The sequence below is a fragment of the Carassius gibelio genome, chromosome B15 (assembly GCF_023724105.1).
Source record: "Carassius gibelio isolate Cgi1373 ecotype wild population from Czech Republic chromosome B15, carGib1.2-hapl.c, whole genome shotgun sequence".
Classification (NCBI taxonomy): domain Eukaryota; kingdom Metazoa; phylum Chordata; class Actinopteri; order Cypriniformes; family Cyprinidae; genus Carassius; species Carassius gibelio.
Window position 1 is genome coordinate 24,694,995 of NC_068410.1, and position 21,958 is coordinate 24,716,952.

At 39.1% G+C, this 21,958-nt stretch overlaps 1 protein-coding gene across 1 annotated transcript; it reads right to left on the bottom strand.

Moving 5' to 3' along the window:
• Nucleotides 1-14,069: 14,069 nt before the first annotated feature.
• Nucleotides 14,070-14,987, bottom strand: LOC127972560 (putative gustatory receptor clone PTE03). The gene has a single exon (XM_052576164.1). The coding sequence runs from the start codon at nucleotides 14,985-14,987 to the stop codon at nucleotides 14,070-14,072; it is 918 nt and encodes a 305-aa protein (XP_052432124.1).
• Nucleotides 14,988-21,958: the final 6,971 nt, after the last annotated feature.

A 21,958-nucleotide genomic window follows, 5' to 3' on the forward strand; every position in this document is an offset into this window, starting at 1 on the left:
TGCACCTTTAACGGCTCTCACCTCTCCCAAGGTACCGTTCAAGTGGACTATTGGGGCACAGGAGGCCTTTGATAAATTAAAGTCCCGTTTTATCTCTGCTCCTGTCTTGTCTATTCCAGACCCTGAACGTCAATTCATTGTTGAGGTGGATGCCTCAGATGTCGGTGTGGGCGCGGTCCTATCTCAGCGGTCACACGAGGATGGTAAGGTGCATCCCTGTGCCTTCTTCTCCCACCGCCTGAGTCCCCCAGAACAGAATTACGACATAGGTAATCGGGAGTTGTTGGCAGTCAGGCTGGCTTTGGGGGAGTGGCGTCACTGGTTGGAGGGCGCAGCTCAGCCCTTCCTGGTCTGGACGGATCATAAGAACCTCGAGTACATCCGTTCGGCCAGGAGGCTGAGCTCCCGACAGGCTCGCTGGGCCCTCTTCTTTGGTCGGTTCAATTTCACCCTGTCATACAGGCCCGGGTCCAAGAATATCAAGCCCGATGCACTCTCTCGTCTTTTCGAGGCTCCTGAGGGGAGGGAGTCTGCAGACACCATCTTGCCCAAGGGGGTGGTGGTGGCATCCCTCTCTTGGGACATCGAGAGACGAGTAGAGGAGGCTCTACTTAAGGGTCCTGTGCCGAAGGGGGGTCCAGCGGGTAATCTGTTTGTTCCCACCAAGTTGCGCTCTGAAGTGATCAAGTGGGGTCACTCGTCCAGGCTAGTCTGTCATCCAGGAGTCCGGAGGTCGCTGGCTGCCATCCGTCAGCAATTTTGGTGGCCATCCATGGCCAAGGATGTCAGGCAGTTCATGGCTGCCTGCTCTGTGTGCGCTCAGAACAAGACTTCCAATGCGCCTCCCGTTGGTCTGCTCCACCCGTTGCCCATCCCTTCCCGCTCCTGGTCACATTTGGCCCTTGATTTGTCACTGGCCTCCCAGAATCCATGGGTAACACCGTCATTCTTACGGTGGTGGACCATTTCTCTAAGGCGGCCCATTTCATTCCCCTTCCCAAGCTCCCCTCAGCCAAGGAGACTGCTCAGGTGATGGTTGATCACGTATTCTGGATTCATGGTCTTCCGGTCAATGTGGTCTCTGATAGGGGTCCCCAGTTTGTCTCTCGGTTTTGGAGGAAGTTCTGTCGGCAGATCGGGGCCTCTACGAGTCTGTCATCAGGTTTCCATCCACAGACCAACGGGCAGTCCGAGCGGGCAAACCAGGATTTGGAACGCACTCTTCGCTGCCTGGCATCCCACAATCCCAGCTCCTGGTGTCAACAGCTGTCCTGGGTAGAATACGCCCATAACTCCCTTCCGGCTTCTACCACAGGTATGTCCCCATTCCAGTGTTCTGTTGGTTATCAACCTCCCTTGTTTCCCACACAGGAACCCGAAGCTGCGGTCCCGTCTGCTTTGGCTTTTGTCCGACGGTGTCGACGCACCTGGAAGAAAGCTAAGGCGGCCTTGGCCCAGGCTAGTAGGCGGACCAAAGCAGCGGCCGATCGTCACCGGACTCCTGCTCCCCGCTATGTGTGTGGTCAAAGGGTATGGCTTTCCACCAAGGACCTGCCTCTCAGGGTAGCCTCACGCAAGTTGGCACCCAGGTTCATTGGCCCATACCGGATCACCAAGGTCCTGAGTCCGGCGGCGGTGCAGCTCAAGCTCCCTACCACGCTTGGTCGGGTACACCCTGTTTTCCATGTTTCCAGGGTTAAACCTGTGTTCCATTCCCATCTTGTTCCATCTGCCCCAAAACCCCCTCCCCCCCGTCTAGTGGATGGCTCCCCGGTCTATACGGTGAGGAAGTTGCTAGATGTCCGACGTAGGGGTCGGGGCTTTCAATACCTTGTGGACTGGGAGGGCTATGGCCCAGAGGAAAGGAGCTGGGTCCCGGCCCGGGACATCTTGGATCGGACACTGGTCGAGGACTTCTACCGGCGACGAGGTGAGCCCCTTCCTGCAGCGCCTGGTGGCGTCCGTCAGAGGGGGGGTACTGTCATGTCAGCTGTCTGATCACCCTGTTCTTCGGTGTGTGTTTTTGTTTATGTCGTCATTTCATGCGCACATGGTGTTTTGTTTTGGTTTTGATCGTTCGTCTTGCACCTATCTGTGGCGTTCCTCCCTCCCCCTCATTACTACAGTTTCCGCTTCTAATTGTTTGACTCCACTCACCTGCATTCAATGTCTGTTCATCTCTTCCTCTATTTATTCCCGTCTGTCGCGCCAATCGGTGTCAGATCGTCGTTCGACTACAGCCCATGTGTAGCCATTCTGTTTAGTCCTGCTCTGTCGTGCCATTGTCTGCTGCTACTGGTTTTGTTTTGCTTTTTCTATTTTTTCCCCTCCCTCATTTCCTAGACCAGACACCTGCATTCCTCAGAAGTGTTTTTGGTTTGCTCCGTGACGGGCTCTCTCGTGTTCTCCTCCCTCCTCCACTTCCTACGCGGCCGCGCCGTCGGGCGCCCCCTGCCGGGGGTTTACAAAAGGAAATTCAAGTCTCTTATTTTCCTGTTGGACATTTTTCCATTATTTCCCGGCCTGTTTTTGTTAGTTGGAGGGAGTTTTTCTTTTGGACTTTTTTGAATAAATTCTCACACTATACCTGCATCTGTGTCCAGTTGTGTCCCTGACATTTCCAATCTATCATTGTCCATTTTATTTTGCTTTCCAATTAGTTTATTGATATTTTGCCATATTATTTTGCCATTTCCATTTGCACTTGTAATGACATCCAAGAAAAAATTTGCCTTGGCTTTACGTAAGGTATGAGTTGTTTTATTTCTCATGGAAGTAAATCTTTGCCTATCAAATGGTAAGACCAGATTTTAAAAACACTTTGAGTAAGATGTCTCTTTCTTTCATAAGTATTTTGCAGTGATTATTCAACCAGGGTAGATGATTTCCACCTTTTTTTATCTTTTCCTCTTTTAATAAAAGGCTCCATAACATCTGTAATTTTAGCGTTAAATATCTGAGAGTTGGTTTCAATATCTTTATCAGAAAATAATCCAGACCAATTTACTTCATTTAGAGTAATAACAAGATTTTGATGAAGATGTTTTGGAATAAAATTGTAATTGTTAATTTTCGGGAGAAAAATACAATATTATGATCAGAAAGCCCTGTAATGAGATTGTATGTTTTACTAATCCTCTCAGCGTGGTTTGTATAGATAGATCCATAGATCATGACATACTCATAGATAGATTACAAAACTATACAGGTATTCAAGGGCAGGCTCTAAGATGGTTTAGATCCTACCTGTACGATCGCTACCATTTTGTTTACTTAAATGGGGTGTCATCTCATTTATTATCAGTAAAATATGGAGTGCCACAAGGATCCGTCCTAGGTCCTCTTCTATTTTCAATATACATGTTGCCCCTTGGTAATATTATTAGAAAACACAGAATTAGCTTCCACTGATGATGATACTCAGCTATATATCTCAACAAGACCAGATGAAACTTCTCAACTATCTAAGCTAACAGAGTGTGTTAAAATTGTAAAAGATTGGATGACAAATAATTTTCTCTAATTAAATTCGGATAAGACAGAGATATTAATTATTGGACCAAAAAACACTACACAGAATCTTGTAGATTACAATCTGCAACTAGACGGATGTACTGTTACTTCCTCTACAGTCAGAAATCTGGGTGTCATATTAGACAGCAATTTGTCTTTTGAAAATAATATTTCCAATGTTACAAAAACTGCATTCTTCCATCTTGGAAACATTGCCAAGCTATGAAACATGTTATCTGTTTCTGATGCAGAAAAGCTAGTTCATGCATTCATGACCTCACGACTGGACTATTGTAATGCACTTCTAGGTGGTTGTCCTGCTTTGTCAATAAACAAGCTACAGGTAGTCCAAAATGCAGCAGCTAGAGTCCTTACCAGGTCAAGAAAATATGATCATATTACCCCAATTTTACAGTCTCTGCACTGGCTACCTATTAAGTTCCATATCAGTTACAAATTATCATTACTTCCCTATAAGGCCCTAAATGGTTTAGCTCCTGCATACCTAACTATCCTTCTACCACGCTGCAACCCATCACACACCCTAAGGTCACAAAACGCTGGACTTTTTGTAGTTCCTAGGATAGCAAAGTCCACTAAAGGAGGTAGAGCTTTTTCACATTTGGCTCCCAAACTCTGGAATAGCCTTCCTGATAATGTTCGGGGTTCAGACACACTCTCTCTGTTTAAATCTAGATTAAAAACGCATCTCTTTCACCAAGCATTCGAATAATGTATCTCTGAAATTGTGAGGGTAGTTGCATCTGATCAAATTTGCATTTTTTTCATTAGCTTGGGTTAAACTAATTTTAGTTTGTTGGATCAGCAGCTATGCTTATGATGTCTCTATTTTGTTTCTATGTTTTGCCACGGGATGATTTACACAAGCTCCAGTCTGCATCCAAAACACCTGAGAAGAGATGATGCTGACCCTGAATCAACAAACAGAACTAACAAATATTGCTACAAGTGTGACTGCATCATATAATAATTATTAATTAATAATATTAATAATGTTCATCGTCTAGCTGACTTCTTGTATTCATTTTTTCTAAAAATCCTGTCAAACGTGCACAAACTGACAGTCACCACCATAAGCTACTACTAAATATTGTAGAAACATAATTATCTGTAAAGTTGCTTTGTAACGATTCGTATTGTAAAAAGCGCTATACAAATAAACTTGAATTGAATTTGTAACGGTGTCAGGCAGCTGATGTGTAGCCACTAGCCAAAGCATGACACCTTGCGCTTTATTCAACCAAATTGTAGTAACGTGACACTTTACATTCTCAGTAAAGATAACGGCATTGTAACGATGGGTAAAGTAATTAATTAGATTATTCTGTTACTGAAAATTAAACTCTGTTAATAACATTGTTATACTTAAACGCCGTTACTTCCAACACTGCCTCCACCTGCTGTTAACATTCCATTGACTCCCATTCATTTTGGCGTCACTTTGACAGCGAATAACTTTACATCTGAAGCATTTAAAGACTCAATTTGTACAATAATTATTTCTAAAAAATCAGGAAATTGTACTGGCCCCATTGTATCTTACGTTATGGCCCCGTGGAAACAGTTTTTGCAAAAAATAGGCTAACGATTGCATCATAACCTGCACACAGTAGAGAAATTACCGTATGGACAGGAGGAGAAGCTTGAGGCAATATTTTACTATCTCTGAGGCAATCGGGGGGGACGTGGAGGCATAAAGTCAAGATTCGTCCATGTTTGTGTCCACAGTCACGGCAGGGGCTATTGGTTAAAATAGATAGGGCAGAGGACCTGCACCGCCATCTATTATGTCTCCATTTAGCCCTGGGGAATCAGGAGGATAGAAGTCCTCCACCTCCACAGAGCCACTGCAAATTTCTATGTCACTGTCCATGTTTATTTGGGGTTCAGGGGGCGCGTAGACCTATGCTTATGTACTCAAGGTTTTTTTTTAAGCGTTATTTTTTTTCCAAATATACGCATTTATAGTGTGTATATAAACAACTATATATTTTATAATGACTGTAATTACACATGTACATTAATATGTTTTAAATAGAATTACAATTACTGTAGGATATATGTAGCAGGGCATTCAGTAACTCTTGAAAAGACAAAAATGAAGTGTCAGTCCATGTCTTTCTGTCTATGGGCACTGTAGCCACTCAAAATTCTCAGTGCTCTCTCCATGTACGTCTATGTCTTATGTCTTGTTATTGTCACTGTATGTCTGAGCCTCGTCACAAGCATTTCAATGCCCAGTTTTCCCAAGTGTTAACTTATGCAAATGAAAAATAAATGCCTCTTGATTCTCTTTACTCTTAACATGGGTGCTTAAAAAAACATGCAACGCATACCCACTACAGACGGAGTATGTGTGAAACAGGCGTAAGGTTGTTTGCACCTTGTGCAATGTGGAATTAGTTTACAGCTTTTAAAGCACTTTGTGATGCATTTTGGAAACAGGAGATGAGCCCCTTTTCTAATACACCATCTAGCTTGATAAACCCCTTCTCAAAGACTTACTTTTTGTCAATTTTATTTGGTTAACACACATATTCTGAATGCCTTCGGCAGAATTCGAATGAGCCATTTTAATCTAGATTAATCTAGATTAATTTCAAGATCATAGTGAGATTAATCTAGATTTAAAAAAAAAAATCTATGCCCACCACTAGGATCTTGTAGGATCTGACCACTTGTAGGATCTGCTTTTTTAAAGGGGGGGTGAAATGCTATTTCATGCATACTGAGTTTTTTTACACTGTTAAAGAGTTGGATTCCCATGCTAAACATGGACAAAGTTCAAAAATTAAGTTGTACGTTTGAAGGAGTATTTTTGTTCCCAAAAATACTCCTTCCGGTTTGTCACAAGTTTCGGAAAGTTTTTTTTGAGTATGTCTCTGTGTGACGTTAGATGGAGCGGAATTTCCTTATATGGGTCCTAAGGCACTTATGCCGGAAGAGCGCGTGCTCCCGTACAGTGAGGCTGAGCAGCACAGACATTTCACTGATCAGAGCGATTCACTGATCAGAGCGGGAGCATCGCGAAAAGTCACAAAAGAAGTGTGTTTTTGGTTGCCAGGGCAAGACAACCCTGCACAGATTACCAAAGAAAAAACAGCATTAAGGGACCAGTGGATGGAGTTCATTTTTACAGAGCATCAACGGAGTTGTGCAAGTGTTTTTGTTTGTTCCCTGGATTTCGAAGATGCTTGTTCACAAGGCCCAGTTTGACGACGGATTTGCGTATCGTTTATTTCTTAAGGATGATGCAATCCCAAGGAAAAAGGGTCACGATCGTGTGTTGGAACCGCAGGCGGTGAGTAAAACTGCTTCAAATATCTCTGCCTCCTTGTTAGTGCGTCCCCTCCCATGCCGGAGACCCGGGTTCGAGCCCCGCTCGGAGCGAGTCGTTGCTGCTGCTGCTCTCGTTCAGATTCAGCCTCTGGATCTGATTCTGGATCATAAATAAACGGCTGAATCTGACTGTAAGCCATGGTTTGTTTTGGATGATGGGCTTTCCCTCACGGTAATGTCACAGCTTCCACATGCTCTCAATGCAAAAGCCTACTCGCGCTGGTGATTCTTTAGCTCCACCGACACGTCACGCCTCCAGGCGCTCGTGTTTTTCCGGGAAAAATCGGTAAAGACTATCTTTCTCTTATGAATATAATAAAACTAAAGACTTTTTGGATTTATGAAGGATGCAGTACTACTCTATATGTACTCAAGATTAACAGGATATTGAGTGAAAACGAGCATTTAAAGTAAAGGGAGCATTGTTATTTAACTTGAACATTGCAGTTTTATATAGGCTAATGAATACGGTTTGTAAGGCTTTTCTCTACACTCCAAGTTAAATAAATACATATAACATTAATAAAAAAAATAATGAAAATCATAACCTGGTAACTGGAGCCTATATGAATCAAAATTAAAATGCATATCACTAACACATCACAAGAGTACATTTCACAGCGTTGATAAGATGGCGGATGATCTACGCATATTCAATATCTTCAAAAAACATAACATTTATAAACAATATATTCGCAATATGAACATACACATAGGAATTAAATATCTTGTGTGGATGTTTTGTTATTGTGAAAGTCATACCTGTAAAAACAGGAAAAATTGAGGAGACAAGAGCAAACATGTCTCTGTCGCACATAATCCCCAGCAATTGTCCAGTACCCAAACAATCGGCACTGAAGCTCTTCAGGGCTGCCTTCTCTCCCCACTGCTCTTCTCCCTCTACACTAATAATTGCACATCTAAAGGCCCCTCTGTCAAGCTCCTGAAGTTTGCAGATGACACCACACTCATCGGCCTCATTCAGGATGGTGACGAGTCTGCTTACAAACAGGAGGTTAAAGAGCTGGCTGTCTAGTGCACTCTCAACAACCCGGAGCTTAACACACTCAAAACAGTGGAGATGATCGTGGACTTAAGGAGAAACCCCCCTGCACTCCCCACACTCACCATCATGAACAGCACTGTGACTGCAGTGGAGTCATTCAGGTTCCTGGGCACCACTATCTCTCAGGACCTTAAGTGGGACATTCACATTGACTCCATTGTGAAAAAGGCCCAGCAGAGGTTGTACTTCCTTCGTCAGCTGCAGAAGTTTAACCTGCCTCAGGAGCTGCTGAAACAGTTCTACTCCACAATCATTGAATCCATCCTCTGCACTTCAGTAACCGTCTGGTTCAGCTCAGCTTCTAAATTGGACCTCAGAAGACTACAGAGGCTAGTCCGAACTGCTGAGCGAATCATTGGTACAACCCTCCCTTCTATTCAAGAACTGTACTTATCCAGAGTGAGCAAAAGGGCTGGCAAAATCACTCTGGACCCCTCACATCCAGCACACTCCCTCTTTGAACTGTTGCCATCTGGTCGACGCTACAGAGCACTGAGCACCAGAACGACCAGACACAGGAACAGGTTCTTCCAAGAGTCAAGAGGCATTCATTCAACACAAAAAAACACACGAAAAAAAGCAAAGTTTGCACAGAGCGCTCGTCAGCGACGCCAACGTAGAGGCACGCCGGAAGTAAAAAAAGAGGCAATCCATCTAATGAACAATTGATAAAAACTGTGGAACACACGACACCTCCGTGTATGCCATCTGGACCTGGAGCTTTGTGGCCGTTGACTCTCTTGAAGGCCTTACTCACTTCGTGTGTGGTAAGAACCAAGGGGCAGGTGTCATTGTCAGCAGGTATTTTCACAGCAGGAAATGTATTGTCTGCCTCAAAACGAGCATAGAATGTGTTGAGCTCATCTGGTAAAGAGACAGACAAAGACACACCACTGCTTTTCCTTCCTTTGTAGTCTGTGATGTAGCGTAGACTGCTCCACATGCGTTGGGGGTCAGAGCCATGATATTCTGACTCCACTCTGTCCCTAAAGTCTCTTTTGAAGGTCATACCTGGACTTCTTATAAGCAGTTAAATCACCAGAGTTGAAGGCAGCAGTCCGTGCTCATAATTTGGCCCGCACCTCACCGTTGACCCATGGTTTCTGGTTTGGAAATGATTTAACGTTAGTGGATGGAAAAACATCCTCTGTGCATTTGTTAATGTAGCCTATCACAGAGTCTGTGTATTCCTGTATGTTGTCTCCTGCTGTATCTTGAAACATCTGCCAGTCTGTGGAATCAAAGCAGTCAGGTAGTGTGGAGATGCCCTCTTCACTCCATTTGTAGACTGTTTTAGAAACCGGTTTTTCCTGTTTGAGGCATTGTCTGTATGCTGGTAACAGCAGTATGCTAATGTGGTCACCTTTGCCAAATGCTGGTCGGGGGAGAGGTTTGTAACTGTCCTTTAGTGTTGAATAGCAGTGATCTAATGTCTGATCACCTCGAGTGGGGAAATTTATGTGTTGGTAGAATTTGAGAAGAACTTTCCTCGTATTCACCCTTTTAAAATCCCCAACAACGATAAATGCAGAGTCAGGATGAGCAATTTCTAATCCGTTTATAGTGCTGTACAGTTCGTCCAATGCTTTAGTTTTGTCCACATGAGGCGGGATGTAAACAACTGTGAGAATTATTGAATTAAACTCCCGCGGGAGGTAGAAGGGGTGCACTTTAACGGAGAGCAGTTCAATCTCAGGGGAGCAGTGTGTAGATAAAACTGTAACATCAGTGCCCCAGCGAGGGAGCGCGTAAACGCTGAAGCTGGAGTTCAGAGGCGGCGTTGTTTCAGAACCGAAGTTTAAATTTGATCGGATGTCCAGTAGTGTTTGTTGATCTTACTGTATTAGAGTCTGTACTGTCTGAGCATACTTAAGTATACCAAGTAACACGCATAACACAAAAAAACACGAAAAAAAGCAAAGTTTGCACAGAGCGCTCGTCAGCGACGCCATCGTAGCGGCACGCCGGAAGTAAAAAAAGAGGAAATCCGTCTAATGAACAATTGATAAAAACTGTGGAACACACTACACTTTATATTTATATACACATACACTTACTTATCTAACACACATACTTAGTGTACACTTAAATTTTGCACATAATATACCTGTACATACATAACTGCTTTTTGTATTATACCTCCATACAATTGTCAATTTGTATATTGTCATTCCTTACCTACTTATTTGTATTATTATTTTTTTTTATTTTATTATGTGTTTTATGTTCTGTATCTGTCATTCTGATTCTGATTCTCTTTGTGTGAGGGCGCTGGCACTAGTGTTGCCAGATCTCGCGAGATAAAATAAACTGATCTTGCGAAAATAAATAAACTGTGTGCATGGTTTTACAATTCTTGGGAACGGATTTTAAACTGTGGGTCCAGATTGTCAATTTACATCCTTGTGGACAGATTGCACGCATGGTACAGTTTATTTATTTTTATCCCCCCTAAGCTTCAGGACACTGACCACAAGAGGGAGTTAAACCACCTTTTAACATTATTTAACATTAGAAAACTGATGGGATATCAAATATAGACTGATGTACCAAGTAAACACAGTAAACATCTAATAATTAAAATTTGCACACACAAATAAATATAATCCTGAATTCACAAATTCTTTATTTATTACTGCATAATAAAAACTCTACAGTCCAGGAAGTCACCATCAGTCGCAACTTGCAAATTGCAAACAAATTTATTTAATGTTTACGTCACTCACTGACGATGTTTTCCTAGCCAGAAAAAAAAAACAGATTGCCCTGCTCTGCCTCTGATTGGCTAGTACTCGTTGCCATGTGGGTCAGAGCCAATTAGAAGCAGGATGTGGGTGGGAAAAAACTCTGCTGTATCCTGTGTGTATGGGGAAAGGGGAGGGACAGAGAGAACAGGCTAGAACTCCTACAGTTTCAGCTCCCCTTTACATTTAACATATAGAATACATGTAAACTGAAAAAAGTGTATGAAAAAACTTTTTCTTCTAAAATCACAATAACTAAAATGTGTACATACTTCAGGGTGTCACACATATAGGTAGTTTACATTATAAAAAGTAATCTTAAAGTTAACAAATGCCTCTAGTTTTATTCATTTAAACAGGCCTTTGAAGTTTGGACAAAAAGCAGATGTGATGTGTTTTCATGCATTTTATTTTTGCATATGGTGATTGTGAAACATGAACGTTTTTATTAATCGAAAATCTGTTATTTTACATGTTAATAAGGTCAGTTTTGATCAACTGCATGCAGTGCGAATAATCTGAGCGCACCAAAAAAATATGTGCTGCTTACTCTATTACTCTATTACGGTGTTTACTCATGCAGCAAAGATCTCCTAGCCTGACTACGTCAGACTTCCTACTTCCGCTCAATTTCATTTAGCTTCTGAACTCAGTCTGATACAGCGTCAGAGCTTTCTGTTTGCCACCGGTCTGGAAACAGCCGGGCCAATCAACGAACAGAGGGCGGGCTGAGAGCCGTGACGTAGATGCGTAGATTAACTTTGCATAATCTGCAAAAGTCGTTTACAGCCATGTTCACTCCGGTATTTCGCTCGCATCATCATGTGTTTACAACAGGTTTACAGTGGAAGTTCAATCATAGATTTGAGTTCGATGCATGATGTCTGTGCTTCGATGCGGCTGTACAGGCGCATAACATACGTCATAACTAAATGTATCTGATTGGCTTACGGTAACCAATGATTTTAAACTTCAGACAAGCGCCCCCTAGCGAGAGAGAAAACACTTCTCTATTATGCCATTCCAGACTCTGTCTACGAAGCAAAGTGAAGTAGAAGAGTCTGGTATTACCAGGCTAAAGATCTCCTGGATATGTTCTACTTGTATTAAAATTATGTCATAGTCAACTTTTTGATGGCTAACTTCATATGCAAGAGTTAACAACAGATATTTTACTCTACCATCCAAGAAAAAGGAGCCTAAATTAGAAAGACCAAAGAAATTTAGATTGAAACGTGACACCGTCAACTGAGTGATGTGCCCACAACTGTAAACCTGAAAATGAAATGGGAAGGGAGGAATAAATTAATAAATAAATACATAAACAAATAAATAAATAAATGAATAAATTAATAAATACCAAAAGAAAGAAATTAATGAATAAATAAATAAATTAATATTTATATATTTATTTATGCATTTATGTATGTGTTTAAATATGTAATTATGCATTTAACGATTTACTTATATATTTCAACATTTATTTAATTATTTCATTTTGAGTAATTTGGCCCTCCATAGTAAACACTCATTTAGAATGTAAACAAAAACTTTTACTTTTATATAGGATGCGATTAATCATGAGTAATCATTTGACACCACTAAAATATATATATCAGTAATCAACATTTGAAGTTGATCAGTAAAGTTTATCAAAGTTAACCCTTGTGTTATGTTGTGGGTCAATTTGACCCGTTTAGATTTTCTAGTTGTTGGAAATACTGGTTAACCTATGTTTTTTTTTCTTGATATTTTGTGACTTTTTCTCATTCATCATCATGAACATGCGTGCAAAGTTTCAACATGCTGGTGTTTTTTGACATATACAAACAAAATTACTATAACGTTCGTGATGTTCGCGGGTCAATTTGACCCGCATATTTTAACGCTCTAAGGAAACTGTACTGACCCAAAATAATAACATTTCTTGGTTATATTTTGTTATTTTATTATTTTACTACTTTATGAAGCTAAAAAATGAGGATTTCCACACTTATTTCAATACAGAAAAATATTTTGTAAGCCACAGATGGTAAAAATTAATAATTTATTTTTTCAAGCTAACTGAAATAATATTAAACCTTTATTCTTTTATTGATATTTTGTGACTTTTTCTCATTTGTCATCATGGACATGCATGCAAAGTTTCAACATGCTGGGCTTTTTTTTACATATACAAGGAAAATTAATATTACATTTGTGATGTTCGTGGGTCAGTTTGACCCTCATAGACAGCCATTCAAAAGAAACTGTTCAGACACGAAATAAAAAAAAAAATATTTCATGTATGTCAGGCATCAGCTTCAGTTCTAAAGTGTAAGTGTATCTAAAAGTGCTCTAACCCTAACCAAACACACTTCAAAAAGCTAAATCATTATGTTCAAAATTAATGACAAACCTGAGCTACCCAAAGAGATTCTGAACATGGAGGGCAGAAATGTGCATCTGGAGTCAGACCCACAGAAAATAAAGGAGTGAACACAGATGATAGGGAGAAAAAAAAGGCAGAGATGTGAGGTGTGCCCATCCAAGCGCGACAGCAAAACCAGCACCTTGTGTGTGAAGTGCAAGAAATTCAAATGCCAAAAGCACATACTTGCTGTGTGCTCATCATGTCAAAAGTAACTTCTTGACTTTATGAAATGAGTTTACAAAACAGCAAACTTAAGATAAATAAATATTTTCATTATACAGCTACATTTAATTGTTCAGTTATGATGTTCTAAGAAAAAAAAATGTATATGCAAGACAAGTCAGCATACTGTTTATTTTCAAATTTTGTCAAAACAAAACATCTTTAAAAATGGTTAAAAAACATTTTCATTAAATCATACCTTCAGATATATTTTTGGGGGAATATTTGACAAATGTTGATAATAAAAGTTTACAGTTTGTACCTGAATCTTTGTTGTTTTTCATAGTGTGATTTTTGAGGAATTGTATTGAATCCAATTAGGGTCAATTTGACCCGCTCCATAAAGGGTGTACACAGAAATCGAACAGTGCACAAGGGTTAAACAAGAACACATTTTGATTTTAGGTTTTAGGACAACTTTGATGAAAGGTTTTGATCCACTTCAAATGTTGACTATTAAACAAATGTGTGTGTGTATAAATGTTTATTGATTTTACAGGCAATATCTGGTATCTGATATTTTTGGTGTCTGAAAGGTGACCGAGGGTCTGAACCATGTCATGAATACAGTAACTTGCGATATAATAAAATGTATAGTAAATATATGATTGTGGCAAATATTTACAGTAAAACACAAAGTCTCAAATTCACAGGTTCATAAAATGTATTGTACATCATGATTACATAATTTATACAATGCAATCATACAATCATTGAATTTTGTTAACATTGTTTGCAGTATCTGTTACAGCTATTTGCAAGCTTTTATAATCCATATAATTTTTTTGCGAATTTTAGGAAAATTCAAACCATAAACAAGAGGGTCCAGGATGGGTGGTACAATGAGAAACTCTAATGAAAGAATTACTGACAGTCCTATAGGGAGTTCCAAAGTTGCAATTCGACTCAAAGTGACCTCGCAAAAAATAGCTACTGAGAAATTTAAGAGGATCACAATGTGTGGAATACAAGTTTGATATGCTTTTCTCCTGAAATCTAGTGAGCTTTTTCTACAAATGATAAGAATTTTAACATAAGAGTATAATATAAAACTTAAAGGCATGATAACAGTTGTGGTCAGTATGAAAAAGCCAAAAACATTATTAACAATAGTGTTTGCACAAGAAAGCTTGACAATTTCAAAGTTGTGACAATACACCTTCCACAGTTTGTTACCACACATTGTGAGTCTGGCACTTAATATGCCACCAATACCAACACAAAGCATTGGATAAATACAGCTTATAGATATCAAAACAGATAAAATCCTGGGAGTCATTATGTTGTTGTACTGTAATGGTTTACTGATTGCTACATACCTGTCAAATGCCATTAACATTAATATTATGCTTTCATTTGATGCATATGAAAAAATGACAAAAGCCTGTAAAATACATGCTGCACGGGAGACTAAGTGTGTATCAGATATCAAGTCTGTCAGTAACCTTGGGAAAAAAGCAGCTGTTCCAAACACAGAGTTGACGGATAAACATGAAATCAGAATGTACATGGGCTGGTGCAATGTCCTTTCCAGAAAAATTGCAAGAATAATAAGGGCATTAAAACATACAATAGCACAATATAGAATAAACCCCAAACCAAAGAAAGCAAATCTTATGTACCCAATATTTTCAAACAACATCATGTAAAAATATGTTCCATTTTCCATTTTCCATTAATCAAAGAATTGGATTCATGGACCTGAGGATGAGAAGAGAAAAAGTTAATGTGATCTTTATGTATCTTACAAATAAATAGTTTTCATGGTTATCAGCTTTAGATAACCACAATGTTTTAAATAATACATAATGTGAATATAAAGTACTCTATGAATTATTCAGTAAGTTAAACAATATACATGTGAATGCATTATCAGAAATACCTTGTGTGATATGATCAGAAATTACCATCACTTCATCTTCAAATAATATGTGAATGTGCAGAGAATTAGCTCTACTTGTGCTGTAGTTTAGAAGAACTAAGAGTCGCCAGTACATGCTGTTTATATAGTATAAAACATGTCTCTGGAGACCTCTCTGCTGTGCTTGATTTGCATAAATAGGATAGACTCGTACAATCCTTAAAATGGATTATGTGGCAAAATGGACAAAACTCTTGTAACTCACTTACTGATTAAACTGTCATCTACTGTTCCAAACAATTTGCTACCAAAAAAAATAAATAAATAAAATAAAAAAAACAACAACACTGAAAAAATCAGTCCTGGTGCAATTCAGAGAAGTCATGGGTTAAAAGCAGTGTCGTTTCTAGGCATAGGCGAACTAGGAGGTCCCCTAGGGCAGTGTTTCCTAAACTTTTTTTCTGGGGACCCACATTTTAAAGTCGATAAATCCTTGTGGCCCAATAAACATTAGGCCCATATAGTTCATATATCACAAGGAGAATTTATGCATTAACAAAATATGTATGACCATTTTTAAGGTCAGTTAAGCTTCCACTTAACTATTTAAAAGAGATACAGATATTTGACAAAGCACAACTATTTTTTATTTACCTGTTGTTGACAACAAAATGCAGAGGTGAAATGAGAAAGGAAGAGTTGACAGGGCATCTCATTGTTTTCATATCCTCATCATTACAGTGTACACAATTTATACTTAATGAGACAAAGTGCAAAATAGGGCAGTTAATCATTTATTTTTCTTCCTATCATCAATAAAACCAGACAGAATCAATGCATGCGTTTCATATAACATTCAATGCTTTGCACATCTACCAGAATAATATGAACAAGTTTAGCCAAGCATCCATTTTTATGGCTGGTTGCCAAGTGCAGAGCGCAGCTAAAAAAAATAAAAAAAAATCCGAAGAAAACGACGAGCTCCCTCGTGCGGCTAATTGGTGAACTACACATATCAATTTTTTATCAAGAGTATATAGCACACTGAAAAATAGTGCTCGACTTGGCGACCCATACAAATTCTCCCGCGACCCACTTGTGGGTCGGGACCCCGCCTTTGGGAATGACTACCCTAGGGCACCAACAGCTGAAGGGGTGCCAATAAAGAGCTCATACTGGAACTACATTGCTACATTTTAGCAGGGTTGTGATAAATAGTGGCATGGTCACTCTGAAATATGACAGTCACCCCCAGTGAATTCCCAAACATTATTGGGCTAGAGTACTGTCAAACTGACAATGCTTGTGTGCCACTGGATCAGAGTGCTGTCAAATTCAGCCTGATTGTTGCGGGCAAATTTGCATTTGGAGCACTCGTCAGTGCCATTAGATCAATGAGCTCTGTCAGTGCTTTGGCAAAGAAAAGTTTTTTTTTTTTGTTTTTTTTTAAGATCAAATGCCAATTTTAAATATTGGTACAGTGAATATAGTGCACGATATCAGTATTTTATTTAGGCAGTATTTGTGGGTGTTATATCATGTTGTGAGATTTGTCCAAAAGGTGTGTGTTTTTGCACGAATCCATTGTTAAAGGATCATAAGTCATGTGATATTCCCATATAAACTAACAGCCAATTAAAATTTGCTAATTCACGAGATCAATACATCCTTTATTAAACTGCTTTCTCAAGTTTAATGCATCCTTACAGAGGTGTCGAAATGCTGAATCAAATCACTTATAACATCACTTAATGGGAACAGTATAATTTACAAATAAGTCAGAGCATTACATTAATTAAAGGGAAATTTCACGTCTTAATGAGTAGAAAAGGATTAAGTGGCTGCATTGATTACTTTTATGACACTAAAATGGCTAATGGCTTTTATATGTATAATAGTTTGGGGTAACAAAGTGTTTTATAGGGCTGACAAATAATACTGCAATAACTAACAGTTAAAATCAATATTTTCAAGCAACAATAACACTAAATATAAAAAGTAGCCATTTATCATATTTAAAAATCTATCTAAATCCAAATGTAATAAAAGTTATTTATGTGTGATTTATGTGCAAATGATTTGTAATGTCTTAACTACTTGGGATTGTTACATACAGTAGGTAGACAGCCTAATTGGGCTTTACTGCCATGTGTACCACCGCGGCACCTGTAATTCAGTGAGAAGGGTCTGGCTGCAGACTTGCACTATCAGACTTGCATTCTCAGACTTGCACTCGCGGACACTTGTGCTTCCGCTAGCGACGTCACTTGCAGTCTTTATTTATTTAATTTTTTTGTTCTATTTATTGATAACTTTTTCTTTGAATCTCTCAACATTTTACAACAGTAGCCAGGTGGTGAAGACAAGAAAAAAGAAACTAAATTACAATGTCATTTGCAATTGCTACTTGCACTCTCTGCTACCTGTGACGTCACTTGCAATCAACACAAATCATGCATGTTGCCAATGGAGACAAAACGCTGTGGTGGTGATTAAACGATTAAAACCAAATTAGTAGGCATACTACTATACACAAAGTCTTTCGTTAAGCGTTTTCCTCCTGTAGAAAAAAACAAACACTTAATATGGCATAATGTATTAGGATACGTTATGTTCAATTAAAAGACCAAATTCAATATATAGGTATTTAATCTACTACAAGGCAAGCAGATGGCTATGAACACAATGCGAATGCTTAATGTGGCCTAATAACAGACTAAGATGATAAAGACAATTTAGTAGGCCTAGCCTATATGTCTTGTTGTTGATTCAACGTATATACAGACCAGCAAATATGAACATGCATTATGAACATGCATTAAGTGATTTTAAAAGGATCAACTCCATACAGGCAAGCAGACGAGTAGGCTACAGAAGAACGCAGTGCGTTAAATTGTACATTAAACGTTTTCCTCCTATAGAAAATCATTATAAATAAAACACATATTGTAGCTTAATTGACAAAGACAGTGATATAAACGAGTTGTAGACAGTTTATTCTATATGGAAAAATGCTTAACGCGAAACTTTGCACATTACTTTTATTCACCACCACAGCTTCTTGTCTCCATTGGCAACAAGCACGATGTGTTGATTGCAAGTGTCGCAGGTAGCAGATTGCAAGTAGCGATTGAAAGTGACATTGTAATTTAGTTTATTTTTTCTTGTCTTTGCCACCTGGCTACTGTTATAAAATGTTGGGAAATTCAAAAAAATAAAAAGTAAAAAAAAAATCAATAAAATAAAAAATAAAGACTGCAAGTGATGTCACTTTTGGAAGTGCAAGTGTCTGAGAGTGCAAGTCTGAGAATGCATGTCTGAGAGTGCAAGTGCAAGTCTGCAGCCAGACCCTCTTGAATTCAGTCGCGTGTTAAAATCATTCACAAAATTAACGCCAGGTGGCGCAAAGGGACGGTTTGCGAAATTAATGTAATTGTAAAATGAGATAAAAGGAAGAAGTAAAACAACAACAACATTATGATATAACATTGTAACGTCTTTAAAAAATATTCAAACATTTACAGTGAGTTAATTTTAAAATGTAAGATAGTCTTAGGCTACAGTCTACTCATAAAAAATTAAAAGAAGACCTTTACACAAAGGATCATACACTGAAAAAAGTAATAATTAAATTTACTTAATTTTTATTTGGCAAGTTTTTGCACAAGCATTTTTTAAGTAAATTTAACACATTTGGAAATTAAGTAAATATACTTAACTAAGTTGAGTAAAAAAAAAATAATAATAATAAGTACATTTTATTGAGTAAAATTTTATTAAATAATATTAAATTAATGGATTTAGCAGACACTTTTATCCAAAGCAACTTACAGTGCATTCAGGCGGACAATTTTCACCTATCATGTGTTCCCGGGGAATCGAACCCCCAAACCTTGCACTTGCTAATGCAATGTTCTACCACTGAGCTACAGGAACACTTCAAGATTTTGTGAAAAATAAGTGAAAATTTCACTTACTTACTTTTTTATTTTGGAAAAGTTTTTACACTAACAAAAAACCCGAAACAGATATTCTAGAAACTTCTAAATGTAAAATATTTTTTTTTTCAAAACAGTTTTATCAAATGAGGGTAAATAAGTCTCTCACTTCTGTCCCTTTAAACCAGTTTACAGCAAAGACAGCACGAAGGCCTGGATAAACATGATAAATATTCTGCGATTAAGAAAACAGACAAAAGAAATAGCACTGTAAAACCTGATAAGTAAACTTTACTCAAACCGTTTGAGTAAACAGATTGCCTTTGTAACAGGTCACAGAATGACATATATTTTTGCAACCTTTTATCTTTTATTTTCTATTGTTTGTGAGTTTATTTCACCAAAATACTATATTGTTCAGTTATGTCATTGTAGCTCTATAGGTATTGGGAGAGTTATTTTTTTGTGTATATGCGCCCTCTATTGGATGTGAGGTCATATACTGGATTTTAGCGTTCTTTTCTCAGTCTGCATTCTACGTGATTGAGAGAGGTATGTGTTCACGTTAGTGCAATGTAAAGATTGAGATATACCTGTTAAAACTAGTTTCAGAGCACATGGTAACTTGTATGTGTAATTTATGATGAGTGCACTTACATTTAATTGAGATGTGTCGAGAATTTTGCTGTTTTGAGAGTTTGAGAAACTGCTAACATAGCTAACCACGTGTTTTGTTTAGCTGTATGTTAGTGATCGTCATTCTATCCTCTTGTGTCACAGCCCACGTTTCAGTTGTCCTTTTTCTTATGTTAGGCTGATTCTAATTCGAGGATTGAATCCTGAATTATTGCTCTCTTTGAAATTTAACAGGTATGTACTCCCAATACCAGGTTATGAATATAATGTGTTCATTTAAAACGTTTTCTTGTATTGATTAATGTTCAATGGCACTACAAAGCCCAGATGTAAAGCATGTACGTGTTGCTTTGTGCATATAACTGTATATGTATTAATTATTGAAAAGATAGTTTATTTCATGTTGCATAATGTTAATGTAAGAGCTAAAAGCCCAGTGTGGTGAACAGAGATAACATGCAATATGGCACATACACATTATATATATCTATGCCTAATGTGATATGTTTAATTATTCTTTTGTATTTTATTTTCTGATTTTTGTATGTGATTAAATGTTTAGTCTGCATTCTACGTGAATGAGGGAGGCTGATTCTAATTCGAGGATTGAATCCTGAATTATTGCTCTCTTTGAAATTTAACAGTGAGCCGAATAAAGTGCCTTGAGGAAAGTCGGTGTCCTGTCATCAGTGCACCAGAACACAACGCAGTAGTCGGCGAAGTGCAGACCACGCCGGCTACATTGGTGCCGTGACCCGGATATCTCCGCTTCAGATCATCGCCAGGGTGATCGCCGGTGGTTGCTGTGAAGAGTAGGAATCTCTTTTGGGACATTGACAAGTACAAGGGCTGATATCATTGTGTAAATTGTAACGTTTAATTGCCTCTATCTCAGCTAGTATCATTTTACATTGTTTTTTTTTCATCCCATATTCGCATGTACTAGTAATTCACATATTATTATCATAGTCTATCACATTACAACTTTTTTTTTTTCAAAATGACTGATGGCAAGCATGTGCAGACACCACTTAGTGTTGGGGATGCAGTAGGAGTAAACCTAGGGAGGGGTAGGTTTATGAGTAGGGTGGAAAGCACGCCGGTTAAAGGTGCTGGTGTATTAGGTCGACCTGTATTCTCGTCCACACGCTTACGCACTGATGAACATTCTCCCGCACCACACATGAGTAGGTTAGGAGATGCACCAGACATTGGGAGTGGCGTTAATTCAGTGGGCCGTCCTGTATTTTCATATACTCATGCACATTCAGATGAATATTCTCCACGTCAGCCAGTGTCTAGTCCAGATGTGAGTTCCGCAGACCTAGGAAGTCTCATCACACAGTTAGCTCACGAAATAGGAGAGAACATTGCTAGCCAACTACAGAGATCTGTTGGTAGTGCAGATAGCCAAACCACTCCTACACTTAGCATGAACTTAGGATATGGACAGTCTGACTTGAACATGACTGGAGTTAAGTTAGTTATGAAGACAGATGTCAAAGAGCCGCCGTACTTCAGGGGTGATGGAACGGACAAACACACAGTGCATGAGTGGGAAGAAATTATGAGCGTTTACCTGAATAAGAGGGGCATACACCCGCAAGAGTACTCCCAGGAGATAATGTCAAGACTAATGGGAAAGGCTAGAGACATTGTAAAAGTTACCCTGCGCAGCATGCCATCGCTGCAGCCAGCTGAAAACTCCAAGCTCGTCTTTGATATTCTGAAACAACATTTCAGCAAGGTAACCTACTCTTCAATGCCTTTAGCAGATTTTTACAACACGCTTCCTTTGGCTGGAGAAAGTCCCATGGACTATTGGATACGCTTGAATAAAGCTGTGGATGTCGCGGATGAGTGTCTGAGAAGGCAGGGGCGAAACATTGAGGACCCCTCTCACGAAGTCACAATGATGCTGGTGAAACACTGTCCCGACCCCGCTCTTGCAAGTGTCCTGAAGTGTAAAACAGCTGAAAAGTGGACGGCAAATGAGATTCAGGAACATCTCATTGAACATCAAAGAGAGGCCAGAACAATGTCTCAAGCCAAATCTTGTCGGCCAAAGAACATTGGTATACATGCTCAGACATTAGCAACAGAGACAGCCACTGTTAATAACTCCACAGACCTTATAAGCCACCCGAAGGCAATGGGGCTCCCATCTTCTTCTCAGACCGAGAGTGTCTGCATCCAGTCTCTCAT